The 27,009-nt window shown below is 37.1% G+C and overlaps 1 protein-coding gene across 1 annotated transcript; it reads left to right on the top strand.

Moving 5' to 3' along the window:
• Positions 1-19,017: 19,017 nt before the first annotated feature.
• Positions 19,018-19,856, top strand: LOC149933840 (uncharacterized). Its single transcript, XM_090180740.1, has 2 exons — positions 19,018-19,080; positions 19,150-19,856. Exons 1-2 carry the CDS (start codon positions 19,062-19,064, stop codon positions 19,854-19,856), a joined length of 726 nt encoding a protein of 241 aa, XP_090036866.1. The 5' UTR covers positions 19,018-19,061.
• Positions 19,857-27,009: the final 7,153 nt, after the last annotated feature.

Consider the following 27,009-nt stretch of genomic DNA (forward strand, 5'->3'; position numbering starts at 1 on the left):
CTCACTAAGTCTTTTGGTAGAAATGGCGGTTGATGTTGATATTTTATTCATTGTTAGACTTCTCTGGCGTGTTAAAGTTTTTGTCAGTATTAATCATTCCAAAATCATCATCAAAGTCACTCGAGCTATTATCAAACCATTTATCTTTTTGATTCATCATTTCTGGCGAGTCAGACTTCTCATCCAAGAAAATAACCTTTCCATCTCTTTTTATTACGGAAATTTCATTTTGTTGATTTACACCTGTTAAATTGTAGTCTACTTCATCCCTTCTTGGCTTGCGTCGGCCTGAACGATGAGTTTCTTTGAGTAGAAATCTCATACTGCGACCATTTTTTTTAATCTTAGATTTCTTTTCATCATCCAATATTTGCATTTGAACAGCTACTAGATGTTCGCATTGTACTAAATTACATGAACATCTATTTTCGCGTACATTTACGACGTGTTTCTTATCATCCAACGCATTTTTAACAACATACACTTGCATTTTTGGCATATAACTGATATATTTGTTATGAACTATTAAAGAAGCCAAAAACTGAACAGAATCTAAAGGCTTATCAGAGACAACATTAGGCGAACACTCTCTAAGTATTTCACCCACAAATTCTTCATAAGACAAATAAGCGTAAGAAGGAAGTTGCAATTTTAATTGAGCTTTTTGAACTTTAATTTTTGGGGTGTAAGTTCCCAAATGCTCATGGCTTCGATTACTTTCTTTAAGGAATGTATAGGTCTCGTAGATTGTACGAGTCACAATCACGTCTTTTTTTATTCCGTTCTTAGTAGGAAGTAAGCGCCTTTTAAGCTGGCTGTTGTAACTCTCAGCCTGATTGCTGGTTACTGACATTATTTTATTGTCAAAAGCGGCAAATTGTTTTGTAGTTTTCCTGATTGTTCTAGTTCTTAAGTCATTCTTGAGATGCGAATCCATGTAGTCCGCAAAGTCTTTCGACCAATTTCTTTTAAAGCCAGCATACATATTCTCAAACTCTTCATCAGTTTCACACTTAATTATATCTCTAAGGAACTCATCGTAGACAATCTTCTCCCTTACATTAGCTTTAAGCTTTCCAAGATAAAGTTTTACATTTTGTCGAATGTGATTATGGCAAAAACGTAAATTTTTCTCCGCATTTTCACAACTATTTCAAATTGCATCAACAATTCCTTTCTCTCTATCTGTCACAATTGGAATATTTTCTCCCCATTTGTCATACTCTAGCAATGGAACAACGAATCGCTTCCAGAAAAAGGAATGATCAACCTTGTACCTTTTTTCATGCAGATTAAATAAAACTGGAAAAATAGGATTTCCACAGAGGTCAGTGTTTCTCATTACTACTATGGACAAAAAATAGTCTCCAACATCAAAAGTTGTGTCATAGGTAATGATTTGTTTCAAGGTTTCATTCTCAAAAGAATCTTTCAGTAAGCGTTTGCCTAAAGTTAAGGCTTCAGGAACCGTACAAATGACTGTTACTCGACCAGAAAGTGAAATGTATCTAATGACTTCTTTAAGTGGCCCTTTTTGTAATGCTATGATATTAGAAATAGAATCTTCACTCAATCTCAAACTTTTTTCAAAATTAAACTTGAAATTTCGAGCTTGCTTAACATTTCTAACTGAAATGTCTTCAACGTGGTTGTATTTCACCTTAACTTCTTTTTCTTTGAACTGTAATTGATTAAGTTTGTTACAAGTTTCCGTTTGAGCCGCAGAATAAACTTTTAAAGGTCGTTCATTTCTAACTTGTGCTTTGACTTAATCTTTGACTGTGGACATAGTCCTGCAAAATGGCCGTTTAGTTGTTTTGGCATTTCCATGAGGTTCACGTGGCACTATTTTTTCGTTACCAAAATAATGAGCAATGACTCCAATTTTAGATTCATTTTCTGGATGGGAAAGCACATACATAATCTTCTTAAAACCTTGCACTTTTTTCAGATAAAAATATTGTTGCTTCACTTGTTTCACCTTTTTCCCAGAGTTATCTTTCCCCGGATCTTCCTTTTTCAGATTTCCTTTTGTAGGTATAAATTTTATTCTGTCACATTTTACATCATTAATTTCATCTCTGGGGACACAAAAAGCATACATGTCGCCTCCACGTACTTTAATATTCATGGGTAGCGGTGTGCGGAATAATGGCCCATCAAATTAATTATTTTCTATCGAGACCAACAGCATCTCTATTTCTTTAGTTGGCAAGGAGTTCTGCACTCCAGTTCGAAAGGGCTTTCCCTTTTTACCAATGGAAATATTTGTCTTTTCTTCGTCACTAACACTGTCACCATCACTGGTTGTTTCAGATATATCATTTTTAGTTTTATGGGTTTGTTTGGGCGTTGCTTTTGATGAACTGGAGACACCATTGTTACGTATCTTGGAGATTGAATATGTGATTCCATCATTAACTACCATTGGGCATGGTTTAGAGACAGCATTGTTGCCTGTCCCTGAAGATGGTTTAGAGACGGCATTGTTGCCTGTCCCTGAAGATGGTTTAGAGACGGCATTGTTGCCTGTCCCTGAAGATGGTTTAGAGACGGCATTGTTGCCTGTCCCTGAAGATGGTTTAGAGACGGCATTGTTGCCTGTCCCCGGAGATGGTTTAGAGACGGCATTGTTGCCTGTCCCTGGAGATGGTTTAGAGACGGCATTGTTGCCTGTCCCTGGAGATTGTTTTGAGACACCATAATTAATTATATTTTCTCCAAAATTTGAAACATCATTATTGATTCTCTCTGGCTGATAAAACAATTGCAAAAATGTTTCTAGCTTTTCCTTAAAATTTGCGCGTTCTTTAATTTGTTCTCCAGTTTCTATAAGAATTGGAGATATATTTACAGGTGAGGGTGGTAATATCTTACTTAATTTAGTTTCTATTTGTGCAAACCCAAAATCACTATATACCAGATTTTCCGATTCAATTAGAAAAGCATTCATCAAGCCTACTACTTTTGGATGTGAAATAAAATTATTACAATATTCACCGTCTAGTTGATTACTACTATTACTGTCATTGAAATTGTCAATGACTTGGGTTAGTAAAAAGAACCTAAGATTATATTCTTTTGTTGCTCCACGTGAATTAAAAATAGGCAAGTTCCCGAACTTAGTAATAAGATCAAATAGATCTTGAGCGTGACCTTTTAGAAAAGAATCAATATCCAATTTACTCAAATAATCTAGGAAAGCATCTTTAATGTTTTCAGGTATGTGGAATATTACCGGGTTTTCAAGATCAAAATATTTTGGTATTACATAGAGTTGTTCAGCCATTTCAATAACCTGCAAAAAAAATGTATTTCAACACAAAATCTTCACCATATTAACTGTTAACTAATTAGTTCAGTGACAAAGGTGGGCAGGGTCAATTAAATTTATCTGAAATAATTTAAGTCATAATTTTAAATTTAATTAAGTGTATATGGACCTCTTTGTAAATCAGACTTGTCTGAAAGAGTTATCCAACAAAGGCCTTTTACTAATAGGGATGCACTAATATGGGGTAGAGCCAATAATATAAACCAATATTAACCAAGTTATCTATCATAATAGTAGTGTATATGATAAAAATCATTGTAAAGGAGGGTTTAGTGTACCATTTTATTCAATTTTTTTCATTTTACTTGATACATATTTTCTATCACAAATTGAATACCTTGGTTCTTACTTGTTTACACTCATAATCCCCTATATCTAAAAAAAGATACGATCTAGCTTCTTAAGTCTGTCGTACGTGGCGTCGCCAATCAAATAAAATATTATTCTAAGTTAGTTAATCGAGAATTTTCTTATTTATGAAAGTTTTTCTTGAAAATATTTTTCTACTACCGGAATCGACCAATATCGGCTTTGCTTAAGCCAATTCCGATATTAGAAATACAGGCCAATATATCAGTGCATCCATATTTATTATTTTAACGCAAGCAGGTACGAGCTGGAAAGTTTAAGCGGAGTTTAGTGAAGGCATTTTGAAGGGGAAGAATATAAAAATGGACATGAGGAGAGAGGAGTATGTCCATCCGGTGATTGAGAATTTCATTCTCAATCACCGGAAGGACACAAAGAGCTTGGCTCCCGCCGTTCACCCGCGCCTCTCCCGTTCCTCCCCCACCCGCGCCTCTCTCTCTCTCAATCACCAGAATTTCCAATCACCAGAATTTCTAATCACCAGATTGCCGCAGCAGTTTTATGTCTCCGAAATAATTAATGTACCCAAAATTGGACAGCCAGTTTATTATTCTTTTTAGGGGAATCTCTATGGGAGTTTAACATTACAATAAAGCTAAAAGGTCCAGTTTGGGGTACATTTGGTCCGAAATGGGGTACATAGGGCCGAAAATGGTGACTTTGGTCGTTTTTGGGGTACATTTGGTCCATTTTGGTCCATTTTTGGGTACATCCCTGCTTTCCCCCATCCCCATTCACTGGATACTTTATCTCTCGTTCACCAGCTCCTTTTCCCCATTGCTATCCCCATTCACTGGATACTTTATCTCTCTCTCTCGTTCACCCGCTCCTTTCCCCCATTGCGTTCCTCCCTTAATCACCAGAATTTATAATCACTAGATTATCTCTCCCGTTCACCAGCTGCTTTCCCCCCATCCCCATTCTCCAGAATTTGTTTTCCTCGTGCAGATATCTGGAGATTAGATTTTTACCCGTTTGCTTATCGCTTCAGAACCCCTTAATTTCTAATCTCTAGGCAATAAAAACAAGAAATATACATTTCCAATTTTATTTTACTTTTAATTACATGATTGCGTAAAACAGGTTCTAATATTAGACCGACATTATAAATAACGCGTTTAAATCGCATTTTATCAATATAAAAAAAATTAACTCGATCTTCGTAAGGAATATGTACAATTTCATTTAATGGGCTGAAACGAACTACCTTCTGCAAGTGCGGATTGTATAAATAATTTTAATAAAAGTTCTACCTCACCACGTCTGACCGGAATAGATATGAAATCGTCATCCTCCAGTGCCGCTGCCCTTGGTGGTGCCGGGATCTCCCATTCTTGCGAAAGGTACTTTTTTCCGATGGTGAATTATCCCTCGACGGACAGTGTGGAAAGAATCTAGCATGTTCCCATTCTGGTACGTCTCCTGATTCCCATCCTTCTAATACGCCATGGCACTTGTAACATCGTACTTCATCGCCCCGCTGAATATAGTAGAATCCAGCCTTCGCTAGTTGTTCCTTAGTAACGTGGGGGTTTCTCCAGTGACGAAAAGTTTCAAGTCGATACGCTTCGATGTCCATACTGTAAACTGATAGTTTCTATAAGCTATTGTCAACATTCTTAAGCCTAATTGGTTAAGCCTAAATTTCAATAAATGTTTTTTCTATTTATTTTGGTTAGACTCTAAGACTATTTGACTAGAATCTAAGTCTATTTACTTCAATTTAAACAAGGCCTAATTTCCCTCTACAGTAAAATAATAAAGTCACTTACTTTTACGGAAATCCTTTAGCCTTTGCCTGTAAATAGAGTCGAGAAGGCGGGGTACGGAGCGCGAAAATCTACGTGTCTCTTCTCGATGAGGTCCAGGAACTAAAAGAACGCTGAGTCGTATATCTAGAGATCAAATAACACTCGAAACTTCAAGTAAATCCTGATTTCTCATTGGTTGAAACCAATTGATGTCACGGGAGAATGTAAAATGTAACCAAAAATAGAGGTTACTGCTCATCGGTTAGCGATAAAAAATTCGTCACGTGTTAAATTAGGCAGATTAGAATAGCTGAAAATACATTGCGCTTACTTCCCCCTAATTTACTTCTGATACAACTTTGATAAAAATTAATCCTGTTTCGGGGGGAACCCCCAGGAGGAAATCTTAGAGACTATTAACTCGGTAGAATACACTATTTTAGCAATTGCAATTGCATATAATCCTTGTTATTGTAATGTTTGATATATACTGAAATGATTATTGTTGGATAGGAAAATAAAAGAATCGTGATAAAAGTTAATTTTTTTATTCCATATTAATTGGTATGGATAGTAGAATCCTACTACTATGGACGGAGCTCCTATCATCCCAGTATAATTGATATTCTACAAATTGTAGGAACATCCGATTTCCTGCTACGTCCTCTCTCTCCTCAATCCTAACAGAACAATACATAAAATTTTAACTTTAGTACAGCATATATAATTCGTGAAATTTAATTTATTACCTTATTCTAAGCTCATATTTTATAGTATCGTCATTTCGGCTCGTCCATAAAACTCTATTTATAATCTCTTCAATTCTACATGAAGAAAATTAAAATCTTTAATTTTTTTTGTCCCAAAAGTTATTTAAATGTTAAAATAATATTTACCGCATTTTGATTTCTTTTTCATCGGTCCAGATCAGAATAATTTGTTCTAATTGATTTACTCCCTTTTTATACCATTTTCCATCCCCACCATTTCCTAGCCCCTATATCCTATCTCCTTCTTTTCCGTGATGAAATCTAAGTTAGTGATTGAGTGTGGAATCTATTCAGTGTGGGTAAAGTCGGTAAATTTTTCCATTGGTTAAATAGTGTTCGTAGATAATTAATTTCGTGAGACTGGGAATTTCCACCATCTTCCTCTTAGCGTACGTCACGAGAAGATGGTTTAGGTTCGTGCAAAGTCTAACAAATTTACAGATAAGAGTCCGCATTGTAGTACGTTCTTGCATTGGACTGGTTGACTTAACGAAATTCTGGAAAAAAAAAGGGTAAGCGATTTTCAATAAAGAGTCTTTTTTTGTTACGTTTTTTAAAGTATTTATTAAGAGTGAAAAAAGTTACATAGGAAAAATTGTTTACAATTGTTTTTTTTCGCGTACATGAGTTTATATTATTAAATAAAATGGCAGAGTCAAATTTCAATCTTTTTTTTTATCATTACAAGACCCAAAGCTAACTAAATCCCTGTTAAATTATCTAAGGCAATGTTTTTTTCACCAATCTTATTTTGCGTGTACTAAAGATATTTTGTTAATGACGGGTAGAAAACATATTTCAATGGTTCAAGACGGTAACAGATTTCAATGACTTTTAGAAAGTACTTTAAATAGAACGTACAGGAATAATGCAATAATATATTTCTACCAATGTTTTGTTTTCATGCTAGATTGCGTAAACCACCCACGTTGTCCTAACTAGTTTACCAATACTTTCTGATTCTATTTTAATTTTTTTGTTTTTGGATGGTTTATTTTATTCGAAAGTAAATAGTTTGGCGCCCATAGAAGCGCTCGCATGTTTTCGAGAGAGGACGGGTCATATCTCTAAAAGATACCAGATAGCGTGGGAATATATTGTTTTATCCTCTGGAACCGGATTTTTTCCAGTCAGTCACCATACCTCTCTCTCTAGCTAATGGATTCGCTAAATTCGATGTGATGATTTTTCTAGCATGATTTGCGAAAGATAAAAATATCTTGCTGTCGTTTTTTTCCCAATTTTTGGAAAACTTTTGGTAGTACGTTTTTGTACTCTGTCCTTTAGTTCTATGCAAAATATACATTACGCAATATTCGCCGCAAACGTTACTAGTTAGTCCTTGCAATCGTCTTTTGCTAAATGTCCACGTCTTACACATTGAATTTAAATATTTTCTGATTGTGGGTAAAAATGGGGGAAGCCCCATTGAATCAAAATAGAATCCCCGTTTTCGGCCATCGACGTAGACGCAAATCCAATGAGAACCTGTTTATCCCCTTTTATCAAAATTAATGATAAGCGATTGCGGATATTTCACCATGGGTTTTAAATTATCTGAAGAAAACACGCCTAAAAAGTTCGGTGTTTTATACAGTGCCTGAGATAAGTCCACGTTTGTCGTAGTCATTTTAATAGTCTCGAATAATGTTCCTATTTTTATCTATCTGTAAACAAGATTGAAATTCAGCGTACACGATAACGACCGTAGAATCTTTTAAAGGGGTACCAAATCCTAAATCTAAACGTAGTTGCCCTCTCTTTACGGGGTTCCAAAACGTGACGTCACTGGCCGAATTGTCGGGGGTTAAATCAAAAGCATATAGGGCAAAGCCTAGAGGAAAGTGAGCCAACGCGATGTGATTTCCCTCGTCTTGGTAGAGTATCCCAGATCCCGAGAATAGCGAATGATAGGCCAGCGTAAATTGTTTACTATTAAAATTAGGGGTCAACGCTTTCGAAGGGATTTGTTCGTTATCAACGTATAGAGCCAGATAATTTAGGTCGAAATTTTCAAAATTATAAGGATTAGACTTAACGGAGCCCTTATACGCTTTGTTGGTGGCTAAACCAATAATGACTCTGTTGGGCATCGGACCTAAGAATATATTGTCAAAACTATCGTTCTGAATAGAACTAGCTAATGTTTTAACTTTAATTTCAGTACGAGTAAAGGGGTATTTGGCATTGCTACGTAATAATCCTTGCTGATGGGCTAATAAAATTTTAGGCATAATTTTAACTTTACGTACAATTAGAGCAGCGTCTATAAATTCGACTTTATACGCGTCGACAGTGTCGCTAAAAAGGGTAAAATTATCGCTATTTCTAGTGAGTGAAACCTTAAGTTGTACGCCATTAATTAAATATTTGTTGAAATTAAAAATGTCACAAAAAATGTTCCCGTAAAGTTCAATTTCTTTTGATTCAGCAGCTAGAACCTGACGTTTTATGAATCCGGCGTTTGTTATCAGATCCATACTTCCAGCCGTGTCATCGTACCATCCAGATGTCGCAAGGTGAGTGTTTTTTGCATCGTACCCAAAGTTGAGCAAGGTTTCGATATAGGCCCTATAGGGGTAATTTGAGGCCGATGGTGAAACCGTCGTATCATTGAGTTTCACTTCGCATTGTTTGAATAGCGAATGCAGAGTATTGTTCACGAGCGAAACGTTAGACCCTGCATCCAAGTTGTCACCGTTGGTTTTGACGATTTTTACTTTACAATATATCATTGTCATTGCCAAATCTGTGTAAGAGTCTCCCGTACCCGGTACCACGAATTCGATGATAGAACTGCTGTCGATAGATGAAATTGGCTTACACCATACCGTTTGACCTTTTTCAACGCTGAGTTGAGTTGGTAGTTCGTTGAAAATATTTAATTCGCTTTTAAGTACTTCCATTTTTTTTAGAGAGCAAAAATATCGCGAACCGTACGCGTGAACTTGCGGCGTTTAACTGAACTCTTTTTCTTCTTCAATGGTTTCTTAGTAGTTTTTCTTCTCTTGCGACGACCCGAACCTTCTTGCGCTGCCATTTCGTCCACAGTTTCTGTCATTCGTTTATTGGCTGACGTTTTTAAGTCCTGACCTTGCAAGACGTCTCCGAGTACTTTCTTTCCTGTAGAAAGAGCCCTTTTTCCCACGTATATGGCAGACTGTTTTAGGAATGGGAATACAAACCTAGCTAGCCCTGAAAAAAAGCTACCAATTCCGTGTCCTTTTTGTCCCGCAAACCCAGAGAAATAAGGTAAATCTACTCCTCCCCCCGCCTGATTTAAATAATATTGCATGTAGGGACAATTTCTATCAACGTACTGATAAGCCATTCTTTTTTTTTTACTGAGCTCGTCGTAAATGTACTTTACACGTGACTGAACCAAACTGAAATGGCACGAATTCACCTAAACTAGTTCTTATATTAATGTCGATACAGTCAAAATAATTTCTACTCAGTTTAAGGTAATGCGGAGAATCGAAAGTTTTTGAAACGGTTGATCCATTGGGGGCGTTTTGGTCTACAACAATTGTTCGCAAAAGGGGGGCTAATGTATCCCCAACCATTTCATTTCCTACCAAATCGGAATACACGAACATAAGATCGGGGATGAATAAGTTTAATTGCATAGGGGAATCTGATCTGAATGCTACCTTAGGTGAAATATCAGTAACATTATCTCTAAATCCTAAAATTTTCCTCAACTTTGGCGTTAACTCGAGTTGATAATAATGTTTACTATAGGAAGTGTATTGTACGTGTCCACTTTCTAAACTATATTCAAATTTTCCTAATGAATCATTATCGAACTCTGAATTAGCGCTTTCCTTTAAATCAAGGTTCAAACTTTTAATACTTTCATTAAGTACTGCCAAAAGTTCATGAGGATTTTTGTAGTAGCCCTGAGGTATCTCGCGGAAGTCGTAGGTATATTTGTAATCTACTATGTGGGCTGGAGGTTTCGATAGTAATTCCTTAATTTCTATTCCACATCCCATTGGCTCGCTTACGTTATAAAAAGATAAAGGATAAATAATTTCTACCAGAGCAATTTCCCAATCTCCGCGTAAACTAATGGGTTTGGCCAACGTTGTAGAATACGAGGCTAGAGTATTTTCTGAATTATTCTTATTCTTATCTCTAGTATTACTAGGAAGAGTTATGTAAATCCCAGACGTCATCTTGATTAACCCAACTATTAAACGATGGAGGATATCCTAGCCAACTAACGTACAATTGTTTTACTCCGTTTTTAGTTCTCTGACGTAAAATCTTGTTTAACTTGAACGAACGAGGCGCACTGACCTTTTGAAGCTCTCGAAAATAGAACGTTCCTTTTATATCGGTTTCTGCCAAGTCTTTTATTTTATAAACGGGGGATGTCTTTTAACTATAGCTACGACTTTAAATATTTCTTCGGTATAATTAGCTTCGAAACCCTTTTGAAATATCATTTTAGTTGTATTTATTCTAACCAAATCCCCTACTTGGAATTGCGGTTTCATTTTCAGTTTCTCGGCATAATATTTAGAGTAGATATTATTGTACACACGTAATACGTTATTTTCCGAAACGTCATTAGGGGCCATTTTAATTGAGCTATGATAAGAGGAATTGTACGCTTCGACCAAGTCCTGTAAGACTTCCAAATATCTATTTGTGGAGTAATGGGTAAAATATCTATACATTTTTGTTTTTAACGTTCTATTAAACCTTTCTACGATAGAGGCTTTTATTTCGTCATTTTCGGTACTAAAAAATTTAACTTTATTCTTTTTGAAATATCCTTGTACTTCTTTATTCCTAAATTCCGTGCCCTTGTCCGATTGAAATTTATCTGGAATTCCGTCTTTAAAAACAATTTTTATATTTTTCAAAACCTCTTTCCCCGATTTAGTTTTAAGAGGTAACCCCCACGCTTTTCTACTAAAACAGTCTATAATTGTTAAAATGTATTTGTATCCGTCATTATCTGCCTCTAACGAGCGCATATCGTTAATATCAGCCTGGTATTGTTCCCTTATATTACTAATTACTATTTTATTTCGTTGAAACTTTTTATATTTCGGCCTATGCATCGTAAAAGCGTCGATTCCTCTTAACCATTTTTCTACAGTTTCCCTACTTAAGCCGTGAGACTTTACGGACTGGAATAACCTTTCAGCGCCTCCGAAAGAAGCCGGATGCTTCGGGTTAAAATATATTTTTTCTAAAATAGCTTCGCCCATACTTTAGACTTTTGCGCGCGACTCCTTGTTTGTTTATAAGAGTGAAGAGAAGAGTCAGACGTGGAGGAGTGATCTCGGTCGAGGCTACGAGTGGGACGGGGCTTATCTCTCCTGCGCGCACGCCCACTTTGAGGAACCGGATACTCGCGCTTAACGGGAGAACGTCGTTGTCGGGTTCTCGGAGCTAGCGGGGAGGGAAAGCCTTGGATAGCCGGTGAAGAGTTAAATTGGGTTAAATTGGAAATAAACGCGAAATATCCGATAGGTTTTGGGTGGGTTTTAGGATTTAAATACGCTTTGGTAATTTCGCTAATATTGGAACCTTTAATAGGTCGACCGTTTATTACGAGCTCCCCGTTTTCATCCCACCGTATTCTTTCGGGTACAGTTTCCAACTGATCCACCATGCTTTGCGCTTTTTGGTAATATATCAAAGGCAAATCGTCTATCCAGTCCCTACTTAGCGAGTCGAATGCGGGGGCAATTTCGATTTCTTTAGGAGCCGAGGCTTGCTTACGTAGATTTCCGTGTGTCATTAAAGCTTGTTCGTATAAAATCCATTTCGAGGCGTCGTCTAAATCTTTCATATTTAATATTTGGTCCATCTTAACGTCTAATTCAGAGACTGTCAGAGCGAGGGGGTGCGGGAACGGGTCTGGCTTTAAAACGCCGCTAGGGACGAGAATCATTTTTCTGGCGTGTTTCATTGTTTACTACCAAATATAGAACCAAGAAGGGTTGAAACGACGGGTAGAAGAAACGAGAAAAATCCGCCCCCAGACTGAACTAACAATTTCATTTTACTTTTCCAAGCTACCCGCTTACTAGCTAGTTTTCGAAGGGTATTTTTATGACGAGATAACCTGGTTTTTTGGGTATTTGATAGTTTTACGTTACCAATTAAAGTGTTATGAATACATTCACTGATAGCGTCTATGAGGGATTTGTCGGCTTTAGCTAAAATGGCTTTTCTTTGAACGGGTTTGCAACGACCGAGATATCGGAGAGCGTCTCTCTCGATACGTACTCTACGAGACATGATTCATAACTGATTGAAGTTACGAAATGTAAGTTCTATTTATTTATTTATTTAGGGAGATAACCGTAGCACGTTTCTCCCGGTAAAATATTAGTCAAGACTCTTTGATCTTCGGGACAAGTTTGAGTTAAATTGAATACTAGGTAACCGTGAGGTCTCGAAGTCGCGTCTTCGTAAGCGTCAACTACAAAACGCCACTTATCAGGGAACATTTGTCTAGCGAGATAAGCCACTTGCTGACGGTCTCGGGGACTTTTCAATAAAATTATGTAATGCGAATTCAGGGATATGGATCTGCTATCTTTTGATTGATGGAATAAGTTCTGTGTAATAAAAAATAACGCTTAGAGAACGGTGATGGGTCCCTTTCACGAATAAATCACCAATTTGACCTTTACTCTCGCTCATCTGGTCGTCGATAACTAATAATATAGGATCTTTTCCGTCATAATCAGATAAAACAGGCAATCCTTCTTTAAAAACTACCCTGTGCTTCATTTTATCGTATAGAGCTTGCCATTCTCCGTAATACCAATGTATTTCTTTGAAACCCGGAACAAACATTTCCTCTTCGTGATTAATTATAGATTCAAATAAATAGCTTTTACCACTCTGACTCGGGCCTGCCGTTACGCAATTAAACGGATGAATAAATTGCATGGTTATCTCCCTTCGAGTACTAGCGTACAAATGAAAATGTAAATTAAAATTCGGTTAAATTTATGGGGCTCTTCAGCGGAGGAAAAATATAATCGAATAACCTATTGCGTCCCTTACCCCGTATAGGTTTGATATTCACATTAGAGTCGCAAGACTATATTTACTTTAGAGTCGTAAGACTGAAACCTATATTCACTTTAGAGTGGTGAGACTAATTTTAAACGAGAATTAGCGATTGGAGGGCTCTACGTCCCCGTCCTCAGGACCAATTAGATTCGCTTTATAGCCGTAGGGTACCGTAGTGAAGTCGTCCAGTAACCGTACCTTGTCTACGACGGGTCTATAGATTTTAGTACGGTCGACGGAAACGACCGTATGATCGGGTAGACGCAAAATCTGCCTCGGCTGGGGTACGGTTACTGGCTCGTTCGTTTCTCTGTCGACACCTATTAATCTTTTAAGCGTGTCCATATTAACCAAATCTTTAATGCCTTGATTTATACGGAACCCTTTGACTTTCATTTCGTAGGATACTTTACCGGTCGTAGGGTTCAGTACTTTAAAGGCGTAATTTTTTGCGCCACCTGTTGCCAATTCTTGGATGTACGAGCCTTTTCCGTACTTTGCCAACTCATCGGTCATGTCTCCGAGATAGTTGCCCGTATAAATCTCTATTCCATCTCGTTCTTTTAGATAAATGCAACTATCCGTATCATAATAATACGTAAGCTGGCCTAATCTCCTTAAATAAGAGTATAACTTGATCCTAGCCATTGCGGTCGTATAGGCAGCAATTACTACGTTCGTGTTTGGGTAAACAAGATCAATATCTTTCAAAAACGCCCACTTGATCACGCAATGCGTTTGACTTAAGGGAATAACCGATTTAACTTCTATGTCTGGGTCTAAGAATAAATCGAAAAACTTTTTGGGATCGCTAATAATAGCCGATTGGTCTTTGCGAGGGTTTAAACCAAAACGACCCCAAAAAGAGTTAAGACAAAGCTTCGCGATGGTACGAAGACCAGGGTTCTTTTTAATATTGGTAGGATCAAGTTTTACTCCTTCCTTTTCGTAATATTCGTCAACGTATTTCTTAATCTCTTCATCGGTCTCTATTCCCGCGGGTAAGCGGCTGGATTCCTGTTTGAGTTTAAGAAACGCGTTGACGTACTCGGAGAAAAGACCGCCCTCTTTCGATATCGGGTCGTATTTTACTACCTCGTATTCCCAAATTTCGTGAATAGAAATTACCTTGTAACCCATTTCGATTGCCAACTGTACCTCGTCTGCAACCCAAGTACCTGTTATTTGTCGCTCTGAGTCTTCGTGGGGACAATCCTGCTGGTTTCGAGACTCACTACATTTTTGGCAGTTGGCAAACACTAGTTTCGATCCTATTCTTTGGGGTAAAACGGGATGGTAGAGAGCTTGAGGCGGTAACATTGTGGCTTTTATTAATCCGTTTACGGTAGAAATGTCAGGGAAAGGAGCTTTTACATGTATTTTAGGGTGTCCCACGGGTAACTTGCAATACTTGTTACACCACGGATAGAGTGAACAAATATCAATGTATTTAATTTCCTCCCCCTCTTTACACTTGTGATGTAATTTCAAGGCTGACGTACGTCCTCCGAAAAAGGCTTCGCGGGGTCGGATTGGTTCTTTAATTTTTAATTTTAAATTTTCGGTAGAAAGATATGCGTTGATGGCAGGGTTAGTACTCCGCTCAGCTTTGAAGGTACATTCCCATTTTTCATGGACAGTGTATCCCAATTGTTTCAAGCGGTTAGTGGTAGCAATGGTTGACGCGTATCGCGAATTATGGGTCTGAGTGTGGTCGCCGTATAACGCTAAGTTTCTATTGATAGGAAAACACTTTTTACACCCGTGAAAATAACATCCGTGATATTGAAACACTTCGTTATCGAGAAGTCCGTCCACGTTAATGTTAAGAATTCTAGGTTCAAATCCATTAAAAGCAGACTGAATTTCCTTCCCTCGTAAGTGAGACATCCATTCAAGCCATTCGATCGCTACAAAACTCTGGTTGCAGTTCATACGATAGCCGAAAGGGGGCACTACACCAATCGTATCGGACTGTAAAAAGTGTTTCCTAAAGATAAAACTGCATACTCCCGCAATCGTTATCGCAGTTAAGAACGGGTCTATTTCGAATTTATCCATGAAAATAGAACGATATGATAAACAGCCTTGCAAAAGAATGTTTACGTCCTGGCGACAGTACTGGATTAAATCTCTTTTATAATCAAAATAATTAAAGTTGGGGTCCGAATTTCCGCAAGTTTCGGACCGGGAATCGTTATACCACTGGATAAATTCATCGTAGGCCTTACCGCTTAAACGATTAGGGTCGTACGCGTCCATCGGAGGCATGTCATTATGTAGTACGTAATTGGTTTCGTTCGAACGGGCTGGATCAAATTCATGGTCTACGGTATTAAACAGTAAATGCGGGAAATGTCCCTTATTTAAATTATTATCTAAACCAAATGTGGAAACGAATTGAGAAAGGGCAAAGGGCATAAAATTTAAGGAATCTAAGAATTTTAATTTTTTATACTGTACATACATGAATTTGGTCCCGTCTGTCAAGACTTTAGGGGTCCACTTTAAATCGATCATTTTACGTACTATAAATTGCGCGTCGTAACCTTTAGCGTTATGGGCAATACATATTATCTTATCAGCCACTCTGTTAAGCGTACGAAGATACTCTAGAAAGTCGCCGACGGGGTCTTTTGAGAGAAATATTTTCTCCCGAGGACCACTACCGCATTTAGCGCATGCGTACTGACTATCTTTTTCTTCGAAACAGAATTTACACGCTTTTTGCGAAACGCATAAAATTGGTTCGTGAATCAAAGCATTGGCGTCAGTACGATTTGTTTGTTTACATTCCAAGTCATAAAAAACAAAGACTTCCGTTTTTGGAGTACTTCTCTTGGTCAGTGGTGATTGTTCATTGTCGGAGTCGTGGACCCGTTTATTATTGCTATTTATTCGAGAACGAGTAGTTTTATCGGCAGAATCTTTACGGACGGTCTTTAAAGGTTGCATGTAACATAGATGACCTGCGGGGTTAAAATCACTACACGAAAGACAATAGATCTCTCCACAAACGTGTACTGCCTTACGCTTAAACATACTGATAAATTTTCCGCAAAGATCACAAACGTAAATTTTATTACATAAGGGGTCGGGTCCTGATAAATGGTAATCGTAACAATTTTGATTAGGGAAAACTCTTAAACATGTTTGGCAAGTTATTTTATCTACGTCCTTCCTGCAAACTTGTTTTCTACAACAAGCGTGACAGAAAAGAAGGCATTTATGTTCACTGAGATTATTAAAACCTACTAAACATTTTTCGCAAAAGTAATTAAACGCGAAAAGGGGTTTAGGGTTAGTAATTACGTTGAAATGTGTGTCAATATTTAGAAGATAAAGACGTTTGCGGAGAGGCCCTTCTAGTTCCCTCTCTTCTTTGACGTCGCCGAAAATAACTAAGGGTACGGGATCGCGTAATCGAAAAACGATAATACTGTATTCGGGCAAGATTTCTTGGAAACGAGTTAAAGCGTCCGGACCCGCGCATTCTTCGTCTGTTAATGCAGAATATGCCAAAAGGGTCCTAGCTTCGCGGGTCTGTAATAACATTTCAATATTTTTTCCTCTACACTGTCTTATAGTAGTATATTTTCTTTTAAGTTCTCCATCATTTTTATTTTCCATGTATTCTCTATGAGCTATGGCTACTACAAGAGCGCGTGCTAAACAAATTTTATCCTGGTTATTTATCGTTATCGTGCAATGTTTATAAAAAGAAAACTCTTTTTCAAGGGAAATCCCTAAGCTAACTGATCTAGTTCCTCCTTGCGGTAATCTGACTCGATTAAACGTAACCGTAACTATTCCTTCAAAAAAACTACCATCGTTCTCGGATCTATAGCTTTTTTCATCGATATACGTCATCAACCATTGCAAGTCTAATTGATCCCGACGCCGGAAACTGACGTTAATTTGAAAACCGGGGTTAGTGACGTTCACGAATGAAACCGAAACCATATCTGAAGGCAAACAGTCCTCCAATAGGGTTTCCATCAATATATAAATACCATTTTCTATATTATTTTCTAACCGGACATTTAAAGTCCGTCCCATTAGTCCAAAATTTGGGAAATTTTGGATATTATTATTCAATATTTTAACAGAACCTGGTAAATTAGGAAAGGACGGAGGCGTTATTGGAACGTCAACCAACCCACCTCCAACTTGAGGAGGAGGAGACGAAGTGGGGGCAGCCAAATTTGCGTTCTCGGGGTTCGCGTTTTTCTCAGCAGTCTGAGACGATGGAGGTGAATACTGCGGAGCTCGTGAGGGGCCTGCGACCGCTATAGGGTCATTATTACGCTGAGGGGAAATATTATGAGGTGGCCTACTACTACTACTACTACTAGCCGTACGAGCAGCTAACAACGCTTTAGCTTCCTCGAACATTTCGGCTGCCCTTGCGGCTGCGGCTGCAAGTTCCTCAGCGTCCCGTCGGGCAACTTGTACGTTCTCAGCTAAGCGCTGAATGCTGTCCGTACTGAGGGACGACATGATAAAATTATCTTCCAAAGATAAAGAGTGGCATGTGTCATCTGATTCTAGAAAGGGTGAGGGAGCAACCATAGGCGTATACGAGGGCGAAAAACGTACTTCGTCAGGTGGAATAGAACTAGGTCTTAAAAGGGGTGAAGGTAAATTATCGATAGGGGGCGAACAGATTTGATGGGTTAGTTGATATTCTCTAAGATAATCTCGTACCATTGTCATTTCTTTTAAACGTTCCAATTGCGAATCAGTTACTGTAGTTAAGGAAAGGGTAGGGTCTTGGGTATCAGTTAAATCTATTATTTCCATTTCTGGAGAATCGGGTAAAGTTACTATGGGTACTTCCGGGAGCTCGTTATCAGTTATATCAATCAATTCAGGGGAGTCGATTATAATCATTTCCGGGGTATCAACTAAATTAATTTCTGGGTATTGTACACCTTTCATTTTAATGCCGATTTACTTAAACCTTATTCAAAAAAATTACGATAAAAAAAAATCAAAATAAACTTACGTAGAGAGAGAGAGCGCGCTTCAAAAATCCTGGTACTAGACGCACAAAGAACAACAATAGAGTGACGTTCCCCCGGTTCAGGCACCCCCCTTATATAGGGCCTAGGGGAAGATAGTAAGCTTATCTCTTATTCCCAAAGAACTTGTTCAGTTCTCGAGAATATATTAGGGTTATGCTAAAATTTATACTTATTTACGCAAAATATTCCATTTAACTTCATTTCCGATATGGACACTGAAGTACAAACATCTGCCATAATCACCGTCCTGAAACAACCTTCTAAAATTATAGCCGTAGTGATTATTTTAATTACAATTTTCTTATTTGAGTTCATTTTGTGGTATTTTGAAAACGTTTCTACCGTAAAATTGTAACTTTTTTCACTGTAGTTCACAAAATGGTATTAAAAGTATACTAATTTTATGTTAATTTCTATTAATTGTATTGTTTTCTAGGATATGATTGCATCACAAGCTCTCGAGAGGAAACTACAATGGGTTTTTTTTCTTCTTCCAAGTGGATTAATATGTGACGTCAATGGGAATAATTAGAGGCAGTTTCGAGCACGGGACGGTTTAATTTCGAGTGTCTAGAACTGTTATCTCAGAGAGAGAGAGAGAGAGCCGATAGAATTTGAGGGTTATTTGAAGTTTAGATCACGTGATGAATTAATCTCAACAAGATAGGAACTGATTAATCTCCCATGCGTCATTTCTCTCTGAGACGCTGAACTGAAAAGAAGTGCATACGCTTTGCTCTCCTCATCTACCGTAAACATGGAAAAACGATCTATTGGTAAGCATTATTTTATTAATACTATTACTATTTCAATAGACAAAGGCTTAACATTTTAATTTTCTATAGCCGAGACGCATACCGTATCCAAACGCAGGGGCCAAGAAAGACGTATCAACATAAAAATCACGTTAGGAGGATCAGTCTACATTTCTTTTGGTTTCGACGGATCAAAATTACAAGTTCTCTTCTTCAAAAAATCGAACGAAAATATTCTGTTCCTGACCTCCGAAGCTTTCACCAATCTACTCTCTCTTTGGGGAGAGCTTTTCGCCGCTACGCAAACCGGAGCATCGTCTCTAACCCACAACATCATCGACTATCACGACAACAACGTATCCGTCGTCGCCACTACCAACAACATCAAATTGAACTCTGCCTACGGTCATGTTCTGGATCTGGGAGCTCGCGAAATCGGTGAGTTCCAAAAAAAAATTGATTTTATTCGGTTTCAAATAAATCTTTTAAACGAACATAAAAATGTTATCGAATGCATGTACTTAGCTATTGTTAAAAACCTTAAAAAAATTCACGAATTATTATATGGAAAACCTTTCGAGGGTTTATTTTTGTACCCAGATCAATTTAATTCGTACCATCAAGTAAAATCTTATTTTGGCTGTTTTAAATCACCCTCGGAAGTACTACAAGATTTTACTAATTTACTCGTAGATAATCAATTAACCTGTAAACTTAGCTACTTTAATTTGTTTTCATTGTGTAATGCACAAGATAACCATCTAATGGAATATCTGATAGTACCTACTAACATGTAAACAAAGTTCTAAAATAAAATAAAAAATTAATTAAATTGAAAATAACTTGTTATTATTATTGCCTAGAGATTAGAAATTAAGGGGTTCTGAAGCGATAAGCAAACGGGTAAAAATCTAATCTCCAGATATCTGCACGAGGAAAACAAATTCTGGAGAATGAGGATGGGGGAAAGCAACTGGTGATTAGAAGGGGTGAACGCAATGGGGGAAAGGAGCTGGTGAACGAGAGATAAAGTATCCAGTGAATGGGGGGTTGGGGGAAAGCAACCCGTGAACGGGAGAATCTGGTGATTAGAAATTCTGGTGATTGAGATGGGGGAAAGCAACCCGTGAAGGAGAATCTGGTGATTAGAAATTCTGGTGATTGAGAGAGAGAGGCGCGGGTGGGGGAGGAACGGGAGAGGCGCGGGTGAACGGCGGGAGCCAAGCTCTTTGTGTCCTTCCGGTGATTGAGAATGAAATTCTCAATCACCGGATGGACATACTCCTCTCTATGAGGTTTCCATTAGAGAAGCGTAAACCAACTAGGGGGAGAACTAAGGAGTTATAAAAATTTTGAATAAATGGTGTTGCGAATTTTAATTAAGATTTTATAAGTTTGACTAGAAAACTATAGGCCATAATACTTCAGGATGGCAACAGATTAATAAAACCATCCAGCCTTTCATAGTACAATTCTTATGAAATTAAAAGCTTAGTGACTGTTACCGAAAATACGAAGCAATTTCCAGGAGCAGCAATGTAGGCTGCAGCTATTTTCCAAAAAATTCATAAATGTTAATTTACTGTTTTGGCGGGAAAACGAAAGTTGGCCATTTTCAGTGTATTTCAAAACAACATGATTAGTTTTAGCCTGTGTATTTTGTTGATCAGAAATTTCTGAAGCTGATCAGTGACTTAACAGTAAAAACGCGAAACAGTAATGAGACCAAGAAGGGGGGGGGGACTAAGATTTAATGTGGGAAAAGGGGCGGTACTTCGACCGATAGGCCTTCAAGGCGAAAAAATTAAGACTTAATTAATTTTCGACTTAAGACTATTATGGTGTGACTATCGTCGTAACGAAGCATTTGCCATCTTGGATAAAGGAATATACTAGTATTATATTCCTTTATCAAAGTTGCCATTTGCCGCCGAAATTTTGCGACAAAGGCTTAGATAGTTTCAACTTACAAATAATAAAATTTGTTGTTAAATTTATTCAATAACACGAAAACTTCGTCACTAATTTTATTCAAAGCTTACCCAGATTTTAAAGTTGAAAATGCAATTTTTGTCCAAGGAAGAAACTAAATAAACTTGATAAGATGACAAGCTAAATGAGCGAGGCAAGCCAGCAAGCAACAAGAAAACTGCCAAGACTAATTAATTCTTACATAGCTTATATAGTCTTTGGAAAACTGGTAGCAATATATTTTATTTTTTATATACGAAATTTATTTGGTGGGTGCAAACAAGGTGCAAACTATACTTACACACCAGTAACTCCAAGTCCGTGCTCCAACCATCGATAAATAACTAGGGGTTATTCTACAAACAATACAATAAATAAAGTAGACATTAAAGTATATTTTTATATAGTTTATTAACTTACTTCAACTATAGTTTAATAGAAGCTTCAATGGAAAATCTTCAAGGAAATTGCGGACGACTCCAAACTCTTCCAGAAACTTCGGAGCGTGTCCCACTGTCAGGAGCTCCAAGCTGATTTGGACAGGGCTTACCACTGGGCAAAATCGCGTGGACTTGCCTTTAATGAGACTAAATGCTTGTCCTCCACCTAGGGCATAAGAACCCCCACTTTGTTTACCATATCAATGGCACACCGCTCAATACCACTCTGTCTGAACGGGACCTAGGTATTCAAGTTGACCCCTCATTGAAATTTTCCATCCACACTAACAAGGTCGCCAAACGTGTCCGAGCTGTGGCTGGGCTGATCCGCCGTATTTTGTGCTTCCACTCTCCTGTTGGTAAAATCTCTCTACAACTCCCTGGCACTTCCCATTTTCGATTATTGTTCTCCAGTATGGTCTCCATACTTGGAGACTGACCAACATTCGCTCCAAAAAGCCCAGAACCAATTTACTAAATTGGCTAACAAAGTCTCGGCCCACTCCGCCCCCGCTCGAGCAAAGGCTCTAAATATTCAACAAGTCATGATTCGACATAAACTCAACAATTTATGCTTACTTCACAAATTTTTCCACAAGAATCTGGTTCTGGGCTTTTCGGACTATTTTTCCCTTGACTCTGGTTCTCGAACCAGGAGCCACTCCCTCAAACTAGTCAAACCACGGGCGAGAACCACTCGCCGGTTACATTTTTTCTCCCACTCAGTTGTTAATGATTGGAACGCTCTCCCACAATCTATTGTTTCGATTACCGACTATTTGCAATGTCATTCCTCTTTAAGTGACCATTTACTAACCTCTTCGTGACACCCCCCCTGTTTGACTATATTCGGCCCATTATTGTGTATTTTTCTCTTGCTTTTGTTTTTTTTTCTTATTTCACTTGTTTTGTATCCTTGTTTTTTTGTTTTTGTTTTTTGTTGATTTTAATTCATTAGGTGGTTTTTTTTCGCTTGTCCGGGGACAAAAAGTGTAAAGTTTTTACCCTAAAACGTTTTATTCGCCTGTTCTCGGGGTAAGATTTACCCTGTCCCGAATTTTGTTCGCTTGTTCCGGAGTATTAGGGTTACACTTTTTACTCCTCCTTGAAAGGAGGTGTAGAGGGAGTAATCTAGTTTTGTCGTCTGCTTAAATTTCGTTTCACGAAAATATGATAGGAAACTTTTTATAAATAACCTTTAACTTTTAACTACTCCCTTTCTACTCCAATTCGTTTTTTTCGTCAAGACAGAATTGTAGTAAAATGACGTCATATGGCTACACTTTTTAACCTGCTCAAAAAACCCAGAACAGGCGAAAAAAAACCACCTATTGTACTCAGTAAACATCCTTGTACCTACGTGTCTGTGCATAAGTCGTCACGGCTTGGCAGACCATTGTCATTTATAAATAAGTAATATTCCCAAGAGCCCAGGACCTGCATGTTTGTTTATATAGTGCTTGTTGAAATATTGGAAAGTACAACAAGTGTTTCCCTTTAATCAAGGCGGAGCTTAGCTACGACATAATGCCTACGACACTACGAGCAAGCATCAATATTTAAATTATTTAGTTCAAATAATTTAAATCAGATATAATTTTGGTGGGAAATATCGAAAAAGGGCCATGAAATTATAAAATAGAAATATTACCCTCTATAATTTGACTTGGAGCTATGTTAAAAATGGCATTACATTTTAAAATGTGTATGCATAGAGCCACCATTATTCTCACCATCGAACATCACGCCCACAAACTTCTGCCATAAAATTTCAGATCTTAATTATTTTCCCTTCACAATTCGTTTTGTGATGGTCTTAGTAATTTACCCAAGAAATAAGGGGCCCAAAAATTGACCTTTGCACAGGGCCCAAGAAAAGCTAGTTACGGCACTGTGAGTCATTAACATTAGTTTTATCAACGAAGACGGAAACCAAAAAGTGTGTAAGGTCTCTCACTGTATAGTTTAGACAATTAGTAAAGGTGTATATTTTGCAATACACACCGTACACACCTTTTTCGAATTTGCCGATCTCTACCGAAGACCAAAAGTCTACACGGTCTCGTAAGAGAATGAGAAATCAAGGATTCTATATTTTTAGAAAAATATAAAATCCTTGGAGAAACCCCAAAAAACCAGGATTTTTTTAACTTTCAGGAAAAATCTCAAGGGGAACGCGTTTCGAGGAATATCAAATTCTAAATGGATTGTTTACAAAAAGCAACGGAAAAGAATTGAAATTTTCACCAAACGTAGTGTCCTTTCTTAAAAAAAGGAATTACCTTCCAGAAAGTTGCACTCACAAGCTAACGTCTCGGTACAAAGTTGACCGTGGAAAGGTAAAAGATCTCTTAGAACTGTGTCGTTACATGCCAACGCCATGGACTAATTTTATCTCGGTTTAAGAACATTTTAAAGATCGAGTACATCGTTAAGAATAAGTCGCTATAGTATATTCATTAAAGTCACGTTGATTAAAATGTAACTACATAAATATTTATTTTGATTGAATTTTAAACTCAATCGTTATAAAAATGTTCTTTTAATTAAAATAAATAAATAAATCATTCTGGTATTTGATCAGTTTTGAAGATTTTAAGCTAATTTTTTTAACTACCACAGTCCTGCCTTTTTAACCATTAATCTAGGAGTTACAACTTTATTATTAATAATCTATGATAGTTTAATGTAACAAAACCCATATAACTTTACTTACGTGGATTTTTCTTTTAAAAGTAATTCGATTTAAAACTATACAAATGCTCGAAAGGTTTTTAGAATTAGTCTACATGTTCTTAGGACACGTCTATATTAATTAAATACCAACTTCAAGGCCCAAATGTTATTATTTGATTTGACAGAACTGATGCATCTAAACATTTAATATTGTCACAAAATGACCTCCGCCAAGTTACGTCGTTTTTGCTTTCAGGCGACGAGTGAGTGGTGTGTCTTTTAGTCAATGTAGAGGTATGTCAAATTCGCCCGCTGGACTTACACACCCAAACCTCGCGATCTCACACGGTCACACCAAAGACTATGAAAGGTTTCATAGTCTTTGGTCACACCGCCAGATTCGCGGCAGCGCGGGCATTCCCTCGTGGGTTTACGAAGCCATAAAATCCGCGCAGAGAAAAGTTATCACCGGTGTGTATAGTGTGTCGGAGGTGATAGTCGAACTCTTTAATCATTAATATTAATTAATATAAATTAGCTTTTACAGAAACTCGTAACTAAATATGTCATGCCCTTTCAATGCATAAACAATTAATTTTATGCGTCGACCGCTAACTTTCCATCACAGCTTGTTTTCAGGTCGGAATTCGAGGCGGAACAGTGTTGTGAATTCGTTTTGAAAATGAATCACTCTTTATTGTCAAAAAAATAATCGGAAAGATGAAATAAGTAATATAATTAATGTTATAAATTAAACAATGCGTTTTTTTAAGTAATGAATAATTTCTTTAGGTTCAGGTTCTCAAGACTGGGAAGATGACTATGAAATTGAAGAATGAGAAGCCAGTGGGGCCCTATTCCATCTTGTGCTCGAGGTATATATTTCATTTGGGTTTCTTCTTTTCTGCTTTAAGACATATAGTTGTTCAACTTTTATTGTTTAACTGATATCGGTACAGAGGAGATGGAACAAGACCAACAGTTTCATCTAGCAGATATTAATGAATTAGAGGAAGCGGGAAATGTCTATTAGCTGACTTGAAATGGAACGGTTTCGTAAAACAATGATGGATAAATGTATTGTTTACAAAAAGCAACGGAAAAGTATTGAAATTTTCATGAGCAATGAAATTAACGATGATGTGGAACCAAATGTAGTGTCCATTCTTAAAAAAGGAATTACCTTCCAGACAGTTGCACTCACAAGCTAACGTCTCGGTACAAAGTTGACCGTGGAAAGGTAAAAGATCTCTTAGAACTGTGTAGCTCAATTTTATCTCAGTTTAGGAACATTGGAAGATCGAGAACTTCGGAAAGAATAAGTCGCTGTAGCATATTTATTTAAGTCACGTTGATAAAAATGTAACTACATAAATATTTATTTTGATTGTATCTTAAACTCGTTATAAAAAAGTTATTTTAATGAAAATAAATAAATCATTCTGGTATTTGATCAGTTTTGAATTTTTTATGCAAATTTTTTTAACGACCACAGTCCTGCCTTTTTAACTATTATTCTAGGAGTTACCACTTTATTACTAATAATCTATGATAGTTTATTGTAATAAAACCCATATAACTTTAGTTACGTGGATTTTTCTTTTAAAAGTAATTCGATTTAAAACTATAAAAATGCTCGAAAGGTTTTTAGAATTAGTCTACATGTTCTTAGGACACGTCTATGTTAATTAAATACCAACTTCCAAGGACCAAATGTTATTATTTGATTTGACAGATGAATCTAAACATTTAATTTTTTTCTCAAAATGACCTCCGCCAAGTTACGTCGTTTTTGCTTTCAGGCGACGAGTGTGTGGTGTGTCTTTTAGTCAATGTAGAGGTATGACAAATTCGGCCCGATTGATTTACACACCAAAACCTCAGGGTCTCACACCGCCAGATTAGCGGCTTTCCCTCGCGGGTTTACGAAGCCGTAAAATACGCGCGGAGAAAAGTTATGACCAGTGTGTATAGTGTGTCGGTATGGCGGGTGTGTATAGTCTGTCGGAGGTGAAAGTCGAACTCTTTAATCATTAATATTAATTAATATAAATTAGCTTTTACAGAAACTCGTAACTAAATATGTCTTGCCCTTTCAATGCATAAACAATTAATTTTATGCGTCGACCGCTAACTTTCCATCACAGCTTGTTTTCAGGTCGGAATTCGAGGCGGAACAGTGTTGTGAATTCGTTTTGAAAATGAATCACTCTTTATTGTCAAAAAAATAATCGGAAAGATGAAATAAGTAATATAATTAATGTTATAAATTAAACAATGCGTTTTTTTAAGTAATGAATAATTTCTTTAGGTTCAGGTTCTCAAGACTGGGAAGATGACTATGAAATTGAAGAATGAGAAGCCAGTGGGGCCCTATTCCATCTTGTGCTCGAGGTATATATTTCATTTGGGTTTCTTCTTTTCTGCTTTAAGACATATAGTTGTTCAACTTTTATTGTTTAACTGATATCGGTACAGAGGAGATGGAACAAGACCAACAGTTTCATTTAGCAGATATTAATGAATTAGAGGAAGCGGGAAATGTCTATTAGCTGACTTGAAATGGAACGGTTTCGTAAAACAATGATGGATAAATGTATTGTTTACAAAAAGCAACGGAAAAGTATTGAAATTTTTATGAGAAATGAAGTTAACGATACTGTGGAAAAATTACCTTCCAGTCCTGCCTTTTTAACTATTAATCTAGGAGTTACCACTTTATTACTAATAATCTATGATAGTTAAATGTAACAAAACCCAGTTACGTGGATTTGCGTTAAAAAGTAATTCGATTAAAACTATACTAATGCTCCAAAGATTTTTAAAATTGGTCTACATGTTCTTAGGAAACTATATTAATTAA

This window comes from Leiobunum rupestre, chromosome 7 (assembly GCF_980474605.1).
Source record: "Leiobunum rupestre chromosome 7, qqLeiRupe1.1.hap1, whole genome shotgun sequence".
In the NCBI taxonomy this organism is placed as follows: domain Eukaryota; kingdom Metazoa; phylum Arthropoda; class Arachnida; order Opiliones; family Sclerosomatidae; genus Leiobunum; species Leiobunum rupestre.